This window comes from Oenanthe melanoleuca, chromosome Z, assembly GCF_029582105.1.
Source record: "Oenanthe melanoleuca isolate GR-GAL-2019-014 chromosome Z, OMel1.0, whole genome shotgun sequence".
Classification (NCBI taxonomy): Eukaryota; Metazoa; Chordata; class Aves; order Passeriformes; family Muscicapidae; genus Oenanthe; species Oenanthe melanoleuca.
This window is the reverse complement of record NC_079362.1, coordinates 63,049,910-63,065,246: the sequence shown is the minus strand read 5'-3', so window position 1 is coordinate 63,065,246 and position 15,337 is coordinate 63,049,910. Positions and strand designations below refer to the sequence as shown.

The 15,337-nt window shown below is 38.1% G+C and overlaps 1 protein-coding gene across 1 annotated transcript in view; it reads right to left on the bottom strand.

The window, feature by feature from the left end:
• The window catches only part of OXCT1 (3-oxoacid CoA-transferase 1), an 84,434-nt gene that overhangs the window by 43,363 nt on the left and 25,734 nt on the right, over window positions 1-15,337 (bottom strand). The window contains exon 7 of the mRNA XM_056513220.1: window positions 11,203-11,263. Coding sequence (XP_056369195.1) covers window positions 11,203-11,263 — 61 coding nt within the window. The remainder of the gene's footprint in view (window positions 1-11,202; window positions 11,264-15,337) is intronic.

The window sequence follows — 15,337 nt, the reverse complement described above, 5'->3', positions numbered from 1 at the left end:
ACCAAGAAACTACGAAATAGCCTTATAAAAGCACATCTTGATCAACAATTACATTATGGTCACATCAGACTTCAAATAAATGTTTTCATAAGCATACTGCAGGGCAGAGAACAGTAAAAACCTGTAAAGTTCATATTTGCTAGAAAACCTTTCACACAGTGAGCCAGTCTGGGTCACAATGAAGGTCCACTTAGCCAAATAGCCCTTCTTAGCAATGGGATCTTAAAAGGCAGTGTGGTATTTCTGGTTATATTCTCCCAGCTGCTAGCAATGTGTCAGTTGCAGGATGTCCTCAGACAGAGGCTGGACATACATCACCTTCTTCATAGCTTCTGATGAGCCAGGAACTAATTGTTTTCTCAGAGAGAAATCTATTGCTGCACTTCTTCAATGTAACTATTATGAAAAACATTTCTTATTACCTCTTGTAATTTCACTGTGTGCTCCCTTCTCTGTGCCACATAGGAACAGCACACAGCCGTTCTTTATTTGTCTCTTTCATGCTATTGAAGATCTTATGTACCTTTATGTGTTTTCCTTCTTTCTAGTGGACTGTTATCCTCCGTAAACATCACAGAGAAAAACAGTGAGATCTGTTGCCAGTGTGTTGTACCTGATGATTAGGAAAGCAAAACTGACATAAATCTCCGACATTTGTCTCAGGTTTTTTGTCGTGCGGCTACAGATCCTCCTAAATCAGGAGCCCCTGCTAGAATATACTCAATTCACCTTTTTTTTCCCTGTTCTAAATCTCCTCAATTACCACCACCACTTGTAGTTTCCTCAGGCTTAATCCCCTCTCACACCTCTCTGCACCTGCTGCCTGTTTCCTCCAACACCCCTTTCCATTCCACGCATTTGACATCTTCCTCCATGTTGTACTGCCAACAGCAGAGAAGAAAACAGATACCAGTAAATTACCTGCTCTAGGTATTCACACACAGCAGCTCCAGGAAAAATACCACAAAGAAAAAAGGAAGCATACTTGACTATCTGCAAAGGTATGTATATGTAAAGCTGTGTGCATGAATGGAAGAATATGAAAAATTCAACCACCAGTCTCTGAAGAGGTTCTCCCATAAAAGTGCATAAAATTACACTCCAGAAATTTTTAAGCTAGTCACATATTAGCACAGTGAGGATACACAATAGTCTTAAGTTTCAAGAACTTGTTCAAAGTCTGAAGGTACTGACATTTCTCAAAGAAGTTCCTTCTTTAAATTGATGGAATGTTTGTTGTTTGATTGCTTGTTTGATGACTTGCACTAGAATGTCTACACAGTTCTGTATCCACTAAAAAGTGAAAGTAAGATAGTTGTCTTCTTATTTTCTTAAATTCATTCATTTGGATTTTACTCCATTATTTTGTGGTAAAATTACCCGAATTGAAAGCATGAGAGATTACTTTAAGATCAGGCAGTCCAGCAGCTCCAGCATTACCAAACAAACCAGGCTCCTCCTGCAGGCACACCTAGGCAGTGATTCCTTCCGAAACCCTGTGGTTGCTCTGATATAAGCCATCAGGGAACTCCTGCTGGCTGTGATCACATTTTGTGACTTCTACCTTCTTGATGAAATGAGGTGATAAAGCACACAATTTGTATTCAATACCTAGGCTCTGAACTCAAAATAAAACATAACCATCCATGTGGGATATATAAAAAATCATCTTTTCACATCTGGAGATGGAAATTTTGGAAATAGTTTTTTAGATTACATAGAATCATTATCATAGAATTAAATAATGGGAAAAGAGCCAGAAGACAAAAAACAAAACTCCCACAATCAGTGAATACGTCTTCATTTGCTAAGGGCCAGTTAATAGCAGAAGAACCTGTTTAATCCATATTCTGCTGAATTAGGAGACTGTCTTCATCCCACATACTTCCACTCCAGAACAGAACAGCTGCTAGCAATATTAACTCTACTGGGATAAAATTGAAAATTTTGGCAAACAAAACATACGTTGCTTTAAATATATTATTGCTGTATTTTGTCAATTATTTTCAAATTGCCTTAGATTGAAAGCCTTTGAACTTACTAGAAGGTAAAAATAAATAACTGACATTTTTTATTAAAATTATTTGCATTTTACCAGCAATAACTGAACCCCAAAAAACCCCAACAACAATCACAACAAAAGATTTTATTTTCTTACTAATATCATAGAAATGACAAATGAAAAGAGACTAGAAGAGCTTTTATATCCTACACATTCCAAGAAATGTAACTTAAAGGCCAGGAGATAAATTTAAGCTTTACTTTCAAAAATTAAATAAGTGGAATTTAAATGCTGAAGCGAGCAGTAGAAAAGTAGCATAAAAATTTAAAAAAAAAAAAATTGCACTCTCCAAGAAGATGATTTTTGTACTCTCCAGCCTATTTAAGTGCAAATAAACCTTCCTCAGATTCAAAGAAAGTCTCTAACTAAGGATCAGACCAGAGCATGGTTAGCAGAAGACATATAGTAAAGTAATGCCAGTATTAGTAGCTGGTTTGTAGCTAATTATGTTGATGGTTCTCTCTGGTATGAAAAAGAAACCATGCAGGTATTTCAAGAAAGGTATCAAAAAGGTAACTTCATCCCAAAATGGCATGTTCTATGCAAACATTTTTTAGTTCTCCTTATTTCAGATGTTCATTAGAGACCATGGTAATTTACAAAGAGTTCTGAAAATGAGAACATGCTACCGCTTTGTTTCTCAACACAGAATTTATGTGGTCCATTTCACCTTCAGAATTATAGCAGACATCCCAACTCCCCAAAATATGCAAGATAAATAAACTTCTCCGTAGTTTTGAGGAAGAAGGTAGTCAGGGTATCCTTCAAGGAAAAGTTTGAAAGAAAAACAATTTATGTGGCTTAGACACTTTCAAAAGACCACAGAAATGTGTGTATAAAAAGATGGTCAGTAACAAGTTTTAAGGAGAAATAAAGTTTTCTTGCACTTAATCATTATCCTTTCCAAAAGATGCCTGGAGAAAAGAGCAATAGACACATATGAAAATTTAAAAAAAACAACCAAGAATAAAGTGCTTTATAAAAGCATTTTCTGATTATTATTTGAAGCTGGGAGAAACACTTAAATCAGTCAATCAAACTATAAAATTGGAAATTTTTGCTAATGATAGGCTAATGAGAAAATTTTTATTTCACTAGAAATGGTGAAATATTGTCCTGAGCTCAAGTGCTCCTTATCCCATTGCTTACACATCAAATTGGCTACATATCTCCACCATTCAAATCAGGACTATTTCACAGAATTATCTGAGTATGGAAGGGACCCACAAGAATCACAGAAGGAAACTCTTCAGTGAATAGCCCATATGAGGATCAAACCCACAACTTTGGCACTACCAGCACCATAGTCTGACCAGCTGAGGTAATCTGATGCTGTCTTTGACTTTCTCTGCTTCTTACAACAAGAAGAAGAAAGCTAATAAAATACATTTGACTTATTCCAAAGGTTATCAAGAAGGAGGAGTGCGCTTGTTTCTCCGTAATAGAATCCCAGGAACACCTGCTCAAACATGAAGTTGCTTTAAAGTTTGTTTAGTTACTGCTTTCTCCACATGAATTAGAAGTGGCAAACCAAGGATCTTAGTATATAATTCATGGGGATTTAAATGGGAGTGCATACACTGGACAGCCTGAGTGCGACTTCTCTATAATAGAATTTAACAAAGTTTTGAGAAGAAAACAAAACAAAACAAAACAAAACAAAACAAAACAAACAAACAAAACCACAGACACAAAAAAAACCCCCAAAAACTCACACACACACACACACAAAAAAAAAAAAAAAAAAAAAAAAAAAAAAAAAAAAAAAAAGGAAGCCTAGGAAACTGTTCACGACACAGAAAAGGAAATCTACTCCATTTACTTTTGCCATTGTCTGCAGCCTGAAAAATCAGCATGATTTAAGTCAAGACAGTCGTGGTACCTCAACCCATTACTTCTCCTTAAATAGTCACTTTTTTTACTGAGTAATTCAATAGCATTTGCAGGGGCGGTATGCTGCAAGTGTTAAAAAGATGCTGTTAAAATCTGAGCTACCAATTCAATCACTCAAAAATTTTGATTCTAGCAAGAGTTATGAGGCTGCAGCTTTTCAAATCTCTTATGTTTACCACCTGAAAAGATACATTTGCTTCATGTCAGCAAATTTTTGGAAGATTTTCAGTTTGGAAGTTAAATCTTTCTCATTCTATACTAGAAATTTTCATCAAATATGTTAATAGCACAGAAAACAAATTAATGCTTTAAGATACCAGGATATATGTTTGTAGATTCCCTAAATCATGCCTAAAACTCTCCCATCTTTTCAGTGCTATAAAAATGCATGATTTTAAATGCGATGACAGGTAAATCATTGATTGATTCAACATCTTATACACAAAGCAGAGTTGAAAAGTTAAATTTAGAGCATTGAAAATTTAATTTTCAAATTCTCATGATAGAAGACATGAGTACTGTTAGTGAAATATACTTCAAATGCACAGTCTATGAGGCTTTCCATAAAATATTATGAAAAACCCTCTAAATTTAGCTTTAGAAGCAAACAGAGGCTTCCCATCAGTTTCTCCAGCACAGACTTCCTGGCAATCTACAGTATCTGCTGATTAACCAGGAGCTTGCTTTTTCTTGTTCTTTTTGAATATCATATTTGTTCTTAACATATGTGGCAAGGAAAAAAGAATTTTTTTAATTGAAGAATATATTCACTTTGGCAATGAACTTATAATGCTGAATGCTGAGAAAACTCATGATATGCATTCAAGAAAGTATAATTTAGAAAGGAATAAAATATAAGAGAAAGATGTAAAAAAACAAATTCCAGCAGTATATTATGAGCAGGTAAAACTACCTGAATAGCAGTCAGCAATAATTTGATCTGCTATGAATTTTAACTACTTAATATTCACAACTTGAGCAATGAAGTGCCAAATTTGAAGCTATTTAATTAGATGTTATAAATAAAAGAAAAGCAACTGTACAGAAAAAATACCCAACAACCAGAAAAAAAAAAGAACAAGAGTAAAAAAAAACAACAAAAACCCCATCCAAACAAACATCAACAAACCCCACACAGCAAAATTAACTAATAAAGAAGTTTACTTCCTTGAAAATCATAGAAAAGAACAGAGTCATAGAATAGAATATGCTGTGCTGGAAAGGACCCATTAGGATCATTAAGTCCAACTCCTGGTCCAGCAGAAGACACCCCAATAATCACACCATGAGTCAGAAGCAAGTTAACATGAACATGAACATGTGACACAAGCTCCCTTCTAGCCCAGTACTGCTCATATTCTAGTACTTTTATAATCATTCTAAGCTAGTCTGTACCACAACTGTACAAATGTTTTGGTTTTCTATTCTGTTTTTGACAAGCACATGCATATACAGAAGCAAGGAATCAAATACAATGAAGGGAAATAAAACCAACAAAAGAGTATTCAAGTCTGGGAGTGGGATTCTTTCTGGAAAACTAAAATTGTTGGTGCAATGGTGTGCAAATATTTCTCAGAGCTGCTTTTCCAAAATGATACTAGTAGTCCCTGAATTTCAACTCCAAACCTTCTCTGTTTTGTTCTTTAACTTTCTGGCATCATTACAGCCACCACACTGCTATTTAATTTTGCTCAAAACTGTACAAGAAAAGGCATTAAGCACTTCATTCTTCGTTGTAATCTGCACTGATAGTTTTATTCCCTTCATTGAGTGGTGAAGTATTCTTGGTCTCCCAGTCCAGTATGTATGCATGCTTAAAAAGATTTCTTGCTACATTCAAGTATTCTTTATTTTGTACTGGGATGGATATTTCTTAGAAGATTAAGCTTTTTGCTTTGCCTTGGCTTTGTAATGCATAGCCTCAGACATCTGACCTTGGTTCACACTTTCTATCATGTTTCTATTTTGTGTTTGAGATTACAATGATTGTGATCAAGGTCAAACTCCTACTGCTCTTTCAATACTTCCCCATGTTGGAAAATTTTATTCTGAAACTTATTAACACAGTCTTTTCCTAACTTCCTTTTTTCCTTGCTGTACCTCCCAGAAAGCTTCATCAATCCAAGTCTTTGAGCCTATGACATCAGCCTTCTTAAGAGACATTCCTGATATTTTGCTATTTCCCCTTCTATACTTTCTAAGAATCATGAGCTCATATTTCAAAGCTGCTCTCCCACAAGTGTTCACTCAAGTCTTTCAACTAAGATTCTTCTGGTAAAGTTTTCTGTAATGTCTATACATTATATTTGGGTTCTCTAAATTCAGATTCACCGGCATCCGTGACTCAGGATTTAGCCAAGGCCTAGGCATGTAAATACACTTACACAGTCAAAATCCCCAACTAACTACTTCCATGTTCAAGATACAAAGTTTTCTATATTTATTATATATATATATATATATATCTACATATATATATATAAAATGTATTATATGAACATATTATGGCAACTAGAATTCTACTGTCACTTTTACCAAAAGCAGCTGGTAATGTGGTAGGACTAAGGAGTTCAGTGTCCATCCTGTGACAAATAGGATTCTCAAAAAAAGCCTTTCCCCCATTGCAGATCCACAGGACACTCTCTCACAACTATCACCTAAGCACACACAGACTCATCATTGAGCAATTAAATAATATCAACAAAAGCTATAGCAACACAAAAGCTCAGTGGTTGCACAGAAGGACTTCAATTCTATGTCCTGCATCTGATCTGTGGTTTCACAGAAACACACACTAATATAAAATCTGTGCCTGTCCCAAAGCAATCCTCCACCAGGGTTCACTTTTGAGTTCCGTGGCTGGAGGATCCAAGTGACAAAAAATTTATATTAAAGTGATTCTATAAAGTGAATTGTTTCACTTTGAAGTGGTACTTACAGGCTTTTTATAGTAAACTGTCACTGTGCAAAAATCTTGAAGAATTCCTCAGAACAGAGCTGTGCATGTGAGGAAAGTTTTGCCATTGTTAAAGCATTTGGAGGAATAGACATACACACACAAAAAAGGTTCATTTCCAGTTTCCTCAATAAAACCAAATGCCATGATTTCGCACAGATAACAGGATACAAATAGCTTATTTCAGTCTGATTCTGTCCCTTAGTGCCACGCAGTTCATTGTACCTGAGAAAATGGTGCTCACTGATGTGGCTGTGTTGTTACTAGGCAACCAGAGATAAAATGCAGGGCTTAATGATTTTTATTTAATGCATTTTTATGAGAAAGTACACTCTCTTTTTTTCCCTCCCCTGATATTGTTTGAGGTGTAAATGCTATTTACCCAAGGAGATATATTTAGCCATCTTCTGTGATCTGAACAAGAAAATTATTCAAACTGGATATTCAAACAGCCAGTCAATAAATATTTCTAAACATATTGACCATTGCCACTACCAAACACTTTCACGGTGGCAGTGGCTGAGATCCCAAACCACTTCACCAGGGAAAAATATTCAGTAAGTCTCACAGCAGAGAATAACAAGAAAACAGACAAGAGCCCAGGGTCATTTGGGACAGTTATAGACATTTATGTATGCTTTTGTGGCAGAAAGCAAGAGCCCATGCCTGTATCACCCTTTCCCTTGCCGTCATGACACCACACCTGGCAAGGTCACACCATGTTTTCTCCTGTGGCTTTGGGTAGCCCCAGTTCCATACAAAAAAGAGGTGTCATGACCAAAAGCCCTGGTGGGGCTCTGCTCAGAGGTGTCTCTACAGGGAGATGTACACATTAAGAAGCACCCTGTTATCACAGTCCTCACCCTAGCAGTCTAGCACACATCCAAGAGGCCTCCCTGCAAACCCAAGACGTCTCGCAGTTCATTTCCCATCACAAAATTCAAGGGCTCTGTTGAGGGTCCTGACAGCAGTGACACCTCCTCAATTCAGCCTGACCTTCACTCAACAGTGTTGGAAGTGTTACCACATCTGTAACACCACACCAATTACTTCACATGCCATGTTCTTCCTTTCAATCTTTACAAGGGCTGGAGGTTTTATGTAACTTCTGACCATCAAGTTTCTTTTGTATCGGCCAATATCTCAACTCTCCCATCTTTGCTACAGAAGCAGGAAAGTGATTATAGATCTGAAAAAAAACCTGAAAGCCTCAGGCTGAGTGTGTGCGTGAGAGCTCAGGTTCAAACAAAGCCACAGGTCTGACTGTGTGCTTAGCTTCTGCAAGTTCTGCAAGATGAAGTGAGAAACAGATGAACTCCCTGCATCATTTCACTTTTATATATAAATAAAGTCAAAACAACTGATGCTCCCAACATTATTTAGCACTTGTCTCTGCAAAGGTTAACGTCCAAGTAACAGGAATCATGCAATTCAGATGAAAGGTTTTTTTTGACCTTTAATAATGGGTCATCTTCAAATTAAAGCAGAAATTCCATTGGATTTAGCACAGTTAGATTTTTACAGACAGTTATCTGTTCCTCAGATAACCCATCCTTATTATCTTGATATCAGGTTCTACTCCCTCTCACTCAGATAAATAAAAGAGATGCATCCATCAGTTCAAAAAATTTGTGCAGATCAGTAAGCACTTCTTGCATTTCATTAGAAGCTTACAATCAATGCGTTTCTGATCCCAAAATGAGTACTGAATAGCTGTTTCTGACTATTTGCCTGTTCAAAATAAACAAGACTCAAAGTTTAATCTGACATTTAAAAAATCAGTAATTCTTCACTGTGTGTCCCAAACATAAGAGGTAATGGTACAGTCTGACTTTCTCCTTCTTCAGATGCCTCGATGCACAGCCAATCTTCTCACAATACAGGAGAATTTTTAAGCAAACAATAGTTATCAGTCTGAGTTTGAGAAGTGGAGGATTTTTATCTCTTGTCTTTTTTTCTTTTCTCTTAACCTTCACATCCACAAAATTTGTCTGCCTCTGAATTGTTACAATTATTGTCTGTCTGTACTTCAGATAAGAGTGTCTAAAACACCACACAGACTAAAACTAGAGAACAGCAGCATTAAGTAAAGAAAAAAAGTCTTTTGCTGTGTATGCATGTCAGATTTCACAGCTCCTCAGGTTAACTTAGCAGAACATGTTAACAAATGTAATTTATTTCCAGTTAAATTCCTATTTTCAATAAGTTCACAGATACATTGAGATTTGATTTCCAATTTATATTTCATTAGTATCTCATCATTAGTACAATCAGTATCTTGCTATGCCAAATGCCATTCCATATTTGTATCAATGATTAGAAACTAAAGTAAATCTCAGGAAAGTGGGAAACAATCCTGAAAACCCCAGTTAAGCACTTTATCTTTCAAGAGTGGCCTGTGGCTCTTCTGATGAAAAGGAGCAGGGCTGGCTTCAAGTCTCTATTACTAGAGACTAAAACTGTCTGCTTAAATACAATTAAATGTTCAGTCAGTGAAAAACAGAAACAAAACTAGGAACAAACACCAGAATTTAGAAATCCCCACTGCCAAGAAAGATCTGAATACTACCCTACACAAATTTTTTTCTTCTCCCTGTAAATGGGACTGAGAATTTCAATCTTCAGCCTTGAACAACATTAACTAAGGAGTCAGGCAAAGCTCAAATTTTTAGTTGCCTCAGTTCCCTATTGATGAGCTAAGACAGATTATAGTGCCCAGTACTGGGGATGTACTAGACATCATACAGAAATATTTCCTCCTGCTACCCTGGGATTTAACTCTTAAACCCAAACACAACATTCTGAACTCCATTTTGAAAGAATGATATTTAAAATTACGTCAAGGATGGTTCAAAATATTTGTCCTAAAACTGGGGATTTGCATCTTCATCTAATTTGTCCATAAAAGAACAGAATTGTAAGGTAATATTAATAATGCTTCTTGAAGAAAGATTGACAGTTTTTCAAATGGTATTAAAAATGCAATAAGCCTCAAAGTGGACACAGTTCACAGCAGATCTACTAACAACTGATAAATGGAATTACAGCAAGAACGATGTCACATCAGTTGCTCACTGACAAGAAAATTTTACCCTATCATACATGGATAGAAGAGCAGAAAGATAGAATGAGATGGAATGTAGGTGGAAGGCTTTGATTTACTTAAATTCTTTAAATGCCAGACTGAACAAGGTATAAAGGACAAGTGTCTAGAAGGAAAGATTCTTTATTTAATTTTTAAATAGAAGAATGCTTGAAACCTTTCTTAAAAACAAAACAGGAAAATGTTTTGCTGCATTGCCACTATAAGTCATGTGGCAAATATCATGGTATTTTTTGTGAGAGTTCTGTAAGGCACAAAGAAATAACTGAAGTTCCCAAATGTATTATCCAGAGATGCTTATATAACAAATATATTTTCCAAATAACATCTTATAAACAAACAAACAAAAACCAAGCCAACCCCCAAACAAAACAAACAAAAAACCCTGAAGAAATAAAAGCCCCTTCCATAAACCATTTACGAGAAATAATCTAGAAGAGTTTGTCTTGATCATACTGCCAAACTGTATTTAGCTTTTATTAGGCATATATAAAAACTTACCAGAGAGTGAAGAAAAAGTTAATAGAAGAGTCTATCTTTTACATATTGCTATGCCTTAGCAACTCTCCAGGCACCAATATTTTTCCAGTGTAGGCTGCTTCATGTTTTTAAATATTATCATTTCAGACAAAGAAAAAGAGCAAAACGACTGGAAGAAACTTCTAGATCAGCTAATTCATCCCCTTTCTCAAGACACACGAAATGTCTGTATCTCATTGTGGACTGATATTTATGTAATGTATTAAATTTTAGAGACCACAAATGTGATAGCTCTATGGTTTGCCTGATTGGTGTTGTTACATACATGATTTTATTTTCAAGAAATTTTGCATAAAGTCTTGTGTGAATCTTTTGAAGCACAGTCTAAGCCTACTCTTTCCTTCTTTCATTCACATATTACTTTATTTAATAAATTTGAAGGCTTGTGCTTTGTTTCCCTTTCAAAGACTGATCACAATCAACACAAAGTCCTGGCAGCATCACATGTACAGCTACCAAGGAATTAATCACCAAAGCAGAGCATAGTGGCAGGAGAAGGCAATCCAAGGAGAGAGGTTAGACCACGGTCCCTGATTTGAAATCCTGCAATGATCTGAAATCCCCCCAGTCTGTCTCCAGAATGCCATAGAAGATAAAGGGGTCTGTTGGCTATATCAGTATAGGGTATACTGCTATATCATTTCCTACCTCTACTACAGTTGTCTTTGCAGCTTTGCACATAGGTTGGTTGAAGTTTCTTGCAGTTTTCCTGGTGAAAAAAGAAAAAAAAATAAATAATAAAGGACATAACAGTACAACAAAAGACTTTTCAGAGGAAAAGTCTAAAACTTATACTTCAGCTGCTAGAGAAATGTCTGTATTTTAAGCATCACAAAGCTTTTTGCCAAATAGCTGGAGAACTAATGGAAAAAAAGTACAAGGTATAAAAAAGCATTATGGAACTTTATAAGATGCATCTGAAATGAAATCACATTTTGCTGCATTAGGAAGTATTCATTACAGCTCTTTTGATTTCTAATCAGCACACTGCTTAATTGAAATTGGGTATGTTACTGATATTTTCATTTATTGGATCCAAAAGCAGCAGCAAGCTGGACTCCATCATTTCACCACACAAAGAATAAAAACCATCTCCACAGGCCTAACAATCTCTCAAGTGTGCTTTCCTAACCCAGACTAGGACTTGCGATAACACTTTACTAGTAGTAAATGTAATTAAATTATCTTAGAAAAACAAACAAACAAACAAACAAACAAACAAACAAAACAAAAAACAAACAAATAAAAACAAAAAAAAAAAAAAAAAAAAAAAAAAAAAAAAAAAAAAAAAAAAAAGAAAAAAAACCACGACAACAACAAAAACAACCTGTGTCAGTTTTGGCACTCACTGTAAGACTCTGGCATTCACCCTAATTATTTCCACAAAGCATTTCTGTTCCAAGGAAAAAGAACCTCTCGAGAACAAAAGCAACGCTTGACCTGTGTTGGGAACTGCACCAAGATCCTAGTAGGCACAGAGGAAATAAGTGACCTGCATCAGCCACTCTATGTGTTTTGAGAAACAAAACAAAAAAAAACAAAACCGTGTGGTACATTTAATAATTAAGAAATACCATGAAGGTTTTCATGGTATTCCACTGCTAGCTCCTCAGCATTTTTCTCTGTCATAAAGCAGAATCCTTGAAAATTTTTCATCAAAATCCATGAAACCAGGTTTCAAAAGAAGTCAAAACCCGCCTTCCCACATCGTTTTTCCAGAGAAGCAATGTTTCGCGCCCGCCCTGGTTATTTCAGAGGCCCACAGAACATCTGAGCGGGAAGAAGCCCCCAGGGGCCGGGGCCCAGCGGCCGCTCCGCGCCGCCCCCGCCGGGCCCGAGCCCGAGCCCGGGGCGCTGCTGCCCCCGCGGGGCCGCGGCGGGCGCGGCACCGCAGCTCGGGCAGGATCCCGAGCACCGACACTGCCAAGCCCGCACCCAGAGACACGTATCCTGGGGAAACGCCGTGGTAGCGCCAACATACAGCAGCTGTGAGGCCTCTAACAAAGGGCCAAGCCTGCCTTGAGGACATCAGGAGCATCGCCAGCCGGGCAAGGGCGGGGATTGTCCTGCTCTGCTTTGCTCTGAGGAGGCCTCACCTCGAGTGGCGGGGGCAGCTTTGGGTCCCACAACATAAAAAATATGCTAAACTATTAGAGATTGCCCAAAGGAAGTTCACAAGGATGATGAAGGGCCTTAAGAGGAAGCCAAATCAGTAGTGGCTGAGGGCACTTGGTCTGTTCAGCCTGGAGGAGACTGAGGGGACACTCACTGCAGTTACAATTTCCTTGTGAGGGGAAGAGGGGCAGGCACTGATCTCTGTGTGACCAGTGACAGGACCCAAGGGAATGGCCTGAAGTTATGTCAGGGGAGGGTTAGAAAAAGTTTGGCTATTAGAAAAAAGGTTTTCACCCAGAGGGTGATTGGGCACTGAACAGGCTCCCCAGGGCAGTGGTCACAGCACCAGCCTGACAGAGTTTAAGAAGCATTTGGACAATGCTCTCAGGCACATGGTGTGACATGGGGATGGTGCTGTGCAGGGCCAGGAGCTGGACTTGATGATCCTCAAGGGTCCCTTCTAACTCAACATATTCCATGATTTTATAATTCTATGATTCTAGTTTTATGACTCTATGATATTTTCTGCCCATGGGTCTTCTTGGTGGCTATATAGACCCAAAAGAAGGATGTAACAATAAGGAACAAAAGAAAAAAACCCCACAACATGAACTTATACTCAACTCTGAGAGATGAACAAAACACTAGTTAGTACTGATTCAGGAAAAACTACCCTGCACTAGGCAGAGTAGCAAATGAGAAGAAAAATAGTTATAAAAGATGAATTAAAATAGCTGAGAAATGGATACAGATGGGGGAAAGGAAGATGACAAAACTAACAATTCAGTATTTCATCCCCCTCATTTCATGTAACTACTTTTCTGAGACACTTTCTCAAGATTGTAGTGGCTACTCTGCCAGCAAAAGAAACTGATAAAAATTATTTTTAGATAGGGAAAAAATTACAAGAAAGCATTTCAATGTTAATTTGACATTTAAAAAACTCTAATCTGACATAATTTATAAAAGCTTCTACCATTTAAACTGTTCTTGAGTTAGTTGTTTCAGACTCAGCAGTCTTTTACAGGATCGAAGGCTTTATTTCTAAAGAACACACCATCCAGAAGTTTTATGGGATCAAATGCCTTATTTCTAAAGAGCACATCATCCAGAAGGAAAAAAAACAGAAGCACTACATTTATTTTCCAACACAGAATAATATTAAGAGATTAGCAGTAGAAAATTCAAAAACTAACTAGAGAATTTTGCCTTTTTATTTTAAGAGAATTTTCTGGACATCTAGACTCAGCAACATCTACAAAATTATTGTTCCACTGGACCCAAAGGCATGACATCTTTTCACCCAGAGGCAAAAGATAGCAAACTAGTTCATAGCAGACTAAATCAAGAAACTCCATCCACGACATACCTAATGATACGAAGGTGCAGAGACACCTCAGGTAGGAGCCGAATTTATGTATTGCAGAACCAGTTGAAGCATGAAGGCATGACCTGACATGACTGTGGCAGAAGAGGCTCCGACTCAGGTTATTCCTTCATTTCTGCTTCTTTGTCAGTAGTCTATTCTCATCACCAACAAGTCACACATTTGCTTGTAAAGTCAAAGTACACTGAGCCAGAACAACTAGCACAATGGTACCAGATGAAAAGGGAGGGGAGCCAAAGGAGGTACACAAATCACTCTCTGTGATATTTCAAAAGTCATGGCAGTCAGGTGAAGTACTCGGTGACTAGAAAGAGGGAAAAATCATTCCCAACATTAAAAATTATATAAAGGTGGACCCCAGGAACTACTGACCTGTGAGCCTGGGAAGATCATGAGCCATACTCCTGGAAGCTGTGCTAAGGCACAGGGGAGGAGAGGGAGGTGATTCAGGACAGCCAGCAAAACTTCTCATCAGCTAGGCAAGTACTGCCTAACCAATATAGTGGTCTTCCAAGATGGAGTGACTACATCAATGGATGGGAAACGGCTACAGATCTCATTTATCTGCATTTCTGTAAAGCCTTTGACATGGCTTTATAGTTCCACAACATCATTGTCTCTAATTTGGAGAGAGATGGATTTGATTGCATAGACTGTTTGGTAGATGAGGAATTGGCCCAACAGTCACATCCAGAGGTTAATGGTGAATGGCTCAGAGGGATGTCCCAGTGGACAGCAGTGAGGTGTCCCTCAGGAGTCTGTATTGGGACTATGTTATTTGATATCTTCATTAGTGACACAGACGAAGGAATTGAGTGCACCCTCAGCAAATTAGCAGATGACACCAAGCTGGGTGGTGCTGTTGACAGCTCTGAAGAATGGGATGCCATCCAGAGGGACCTGGAAAAGCTGGAGAAGTGTGTCCATGGGAATCTGATGAGGTTTAACAAGGCCAAGTGTGGTGCTGCCCCTGGGTCAGATCAACCCCTGATATCAGCACAGGCTGGGCATGAACAGCCCCAGCCCAGCCCTGCCCAGAAGGACTTGGGGGTGCTGTGGGTGAGAGGCTGGACATGCCCCAGCCATGGCACTCACAGCCCAGAGAGCCAAACGTGTCCTGGGCTGCATCCAGAGCCCGTGGGCAGCAGGGCAGGGAGGGGATTCTGCCCCTCTGCTCTGCTCTGTGAGACCCACCTGGAGCACTGCAGCCAGAGCTGGGGTCCCTGCACAGCAGGAACAGGGACCTGCTGGAGCCAGCCCAGGGGCTACCAAGATGATCAG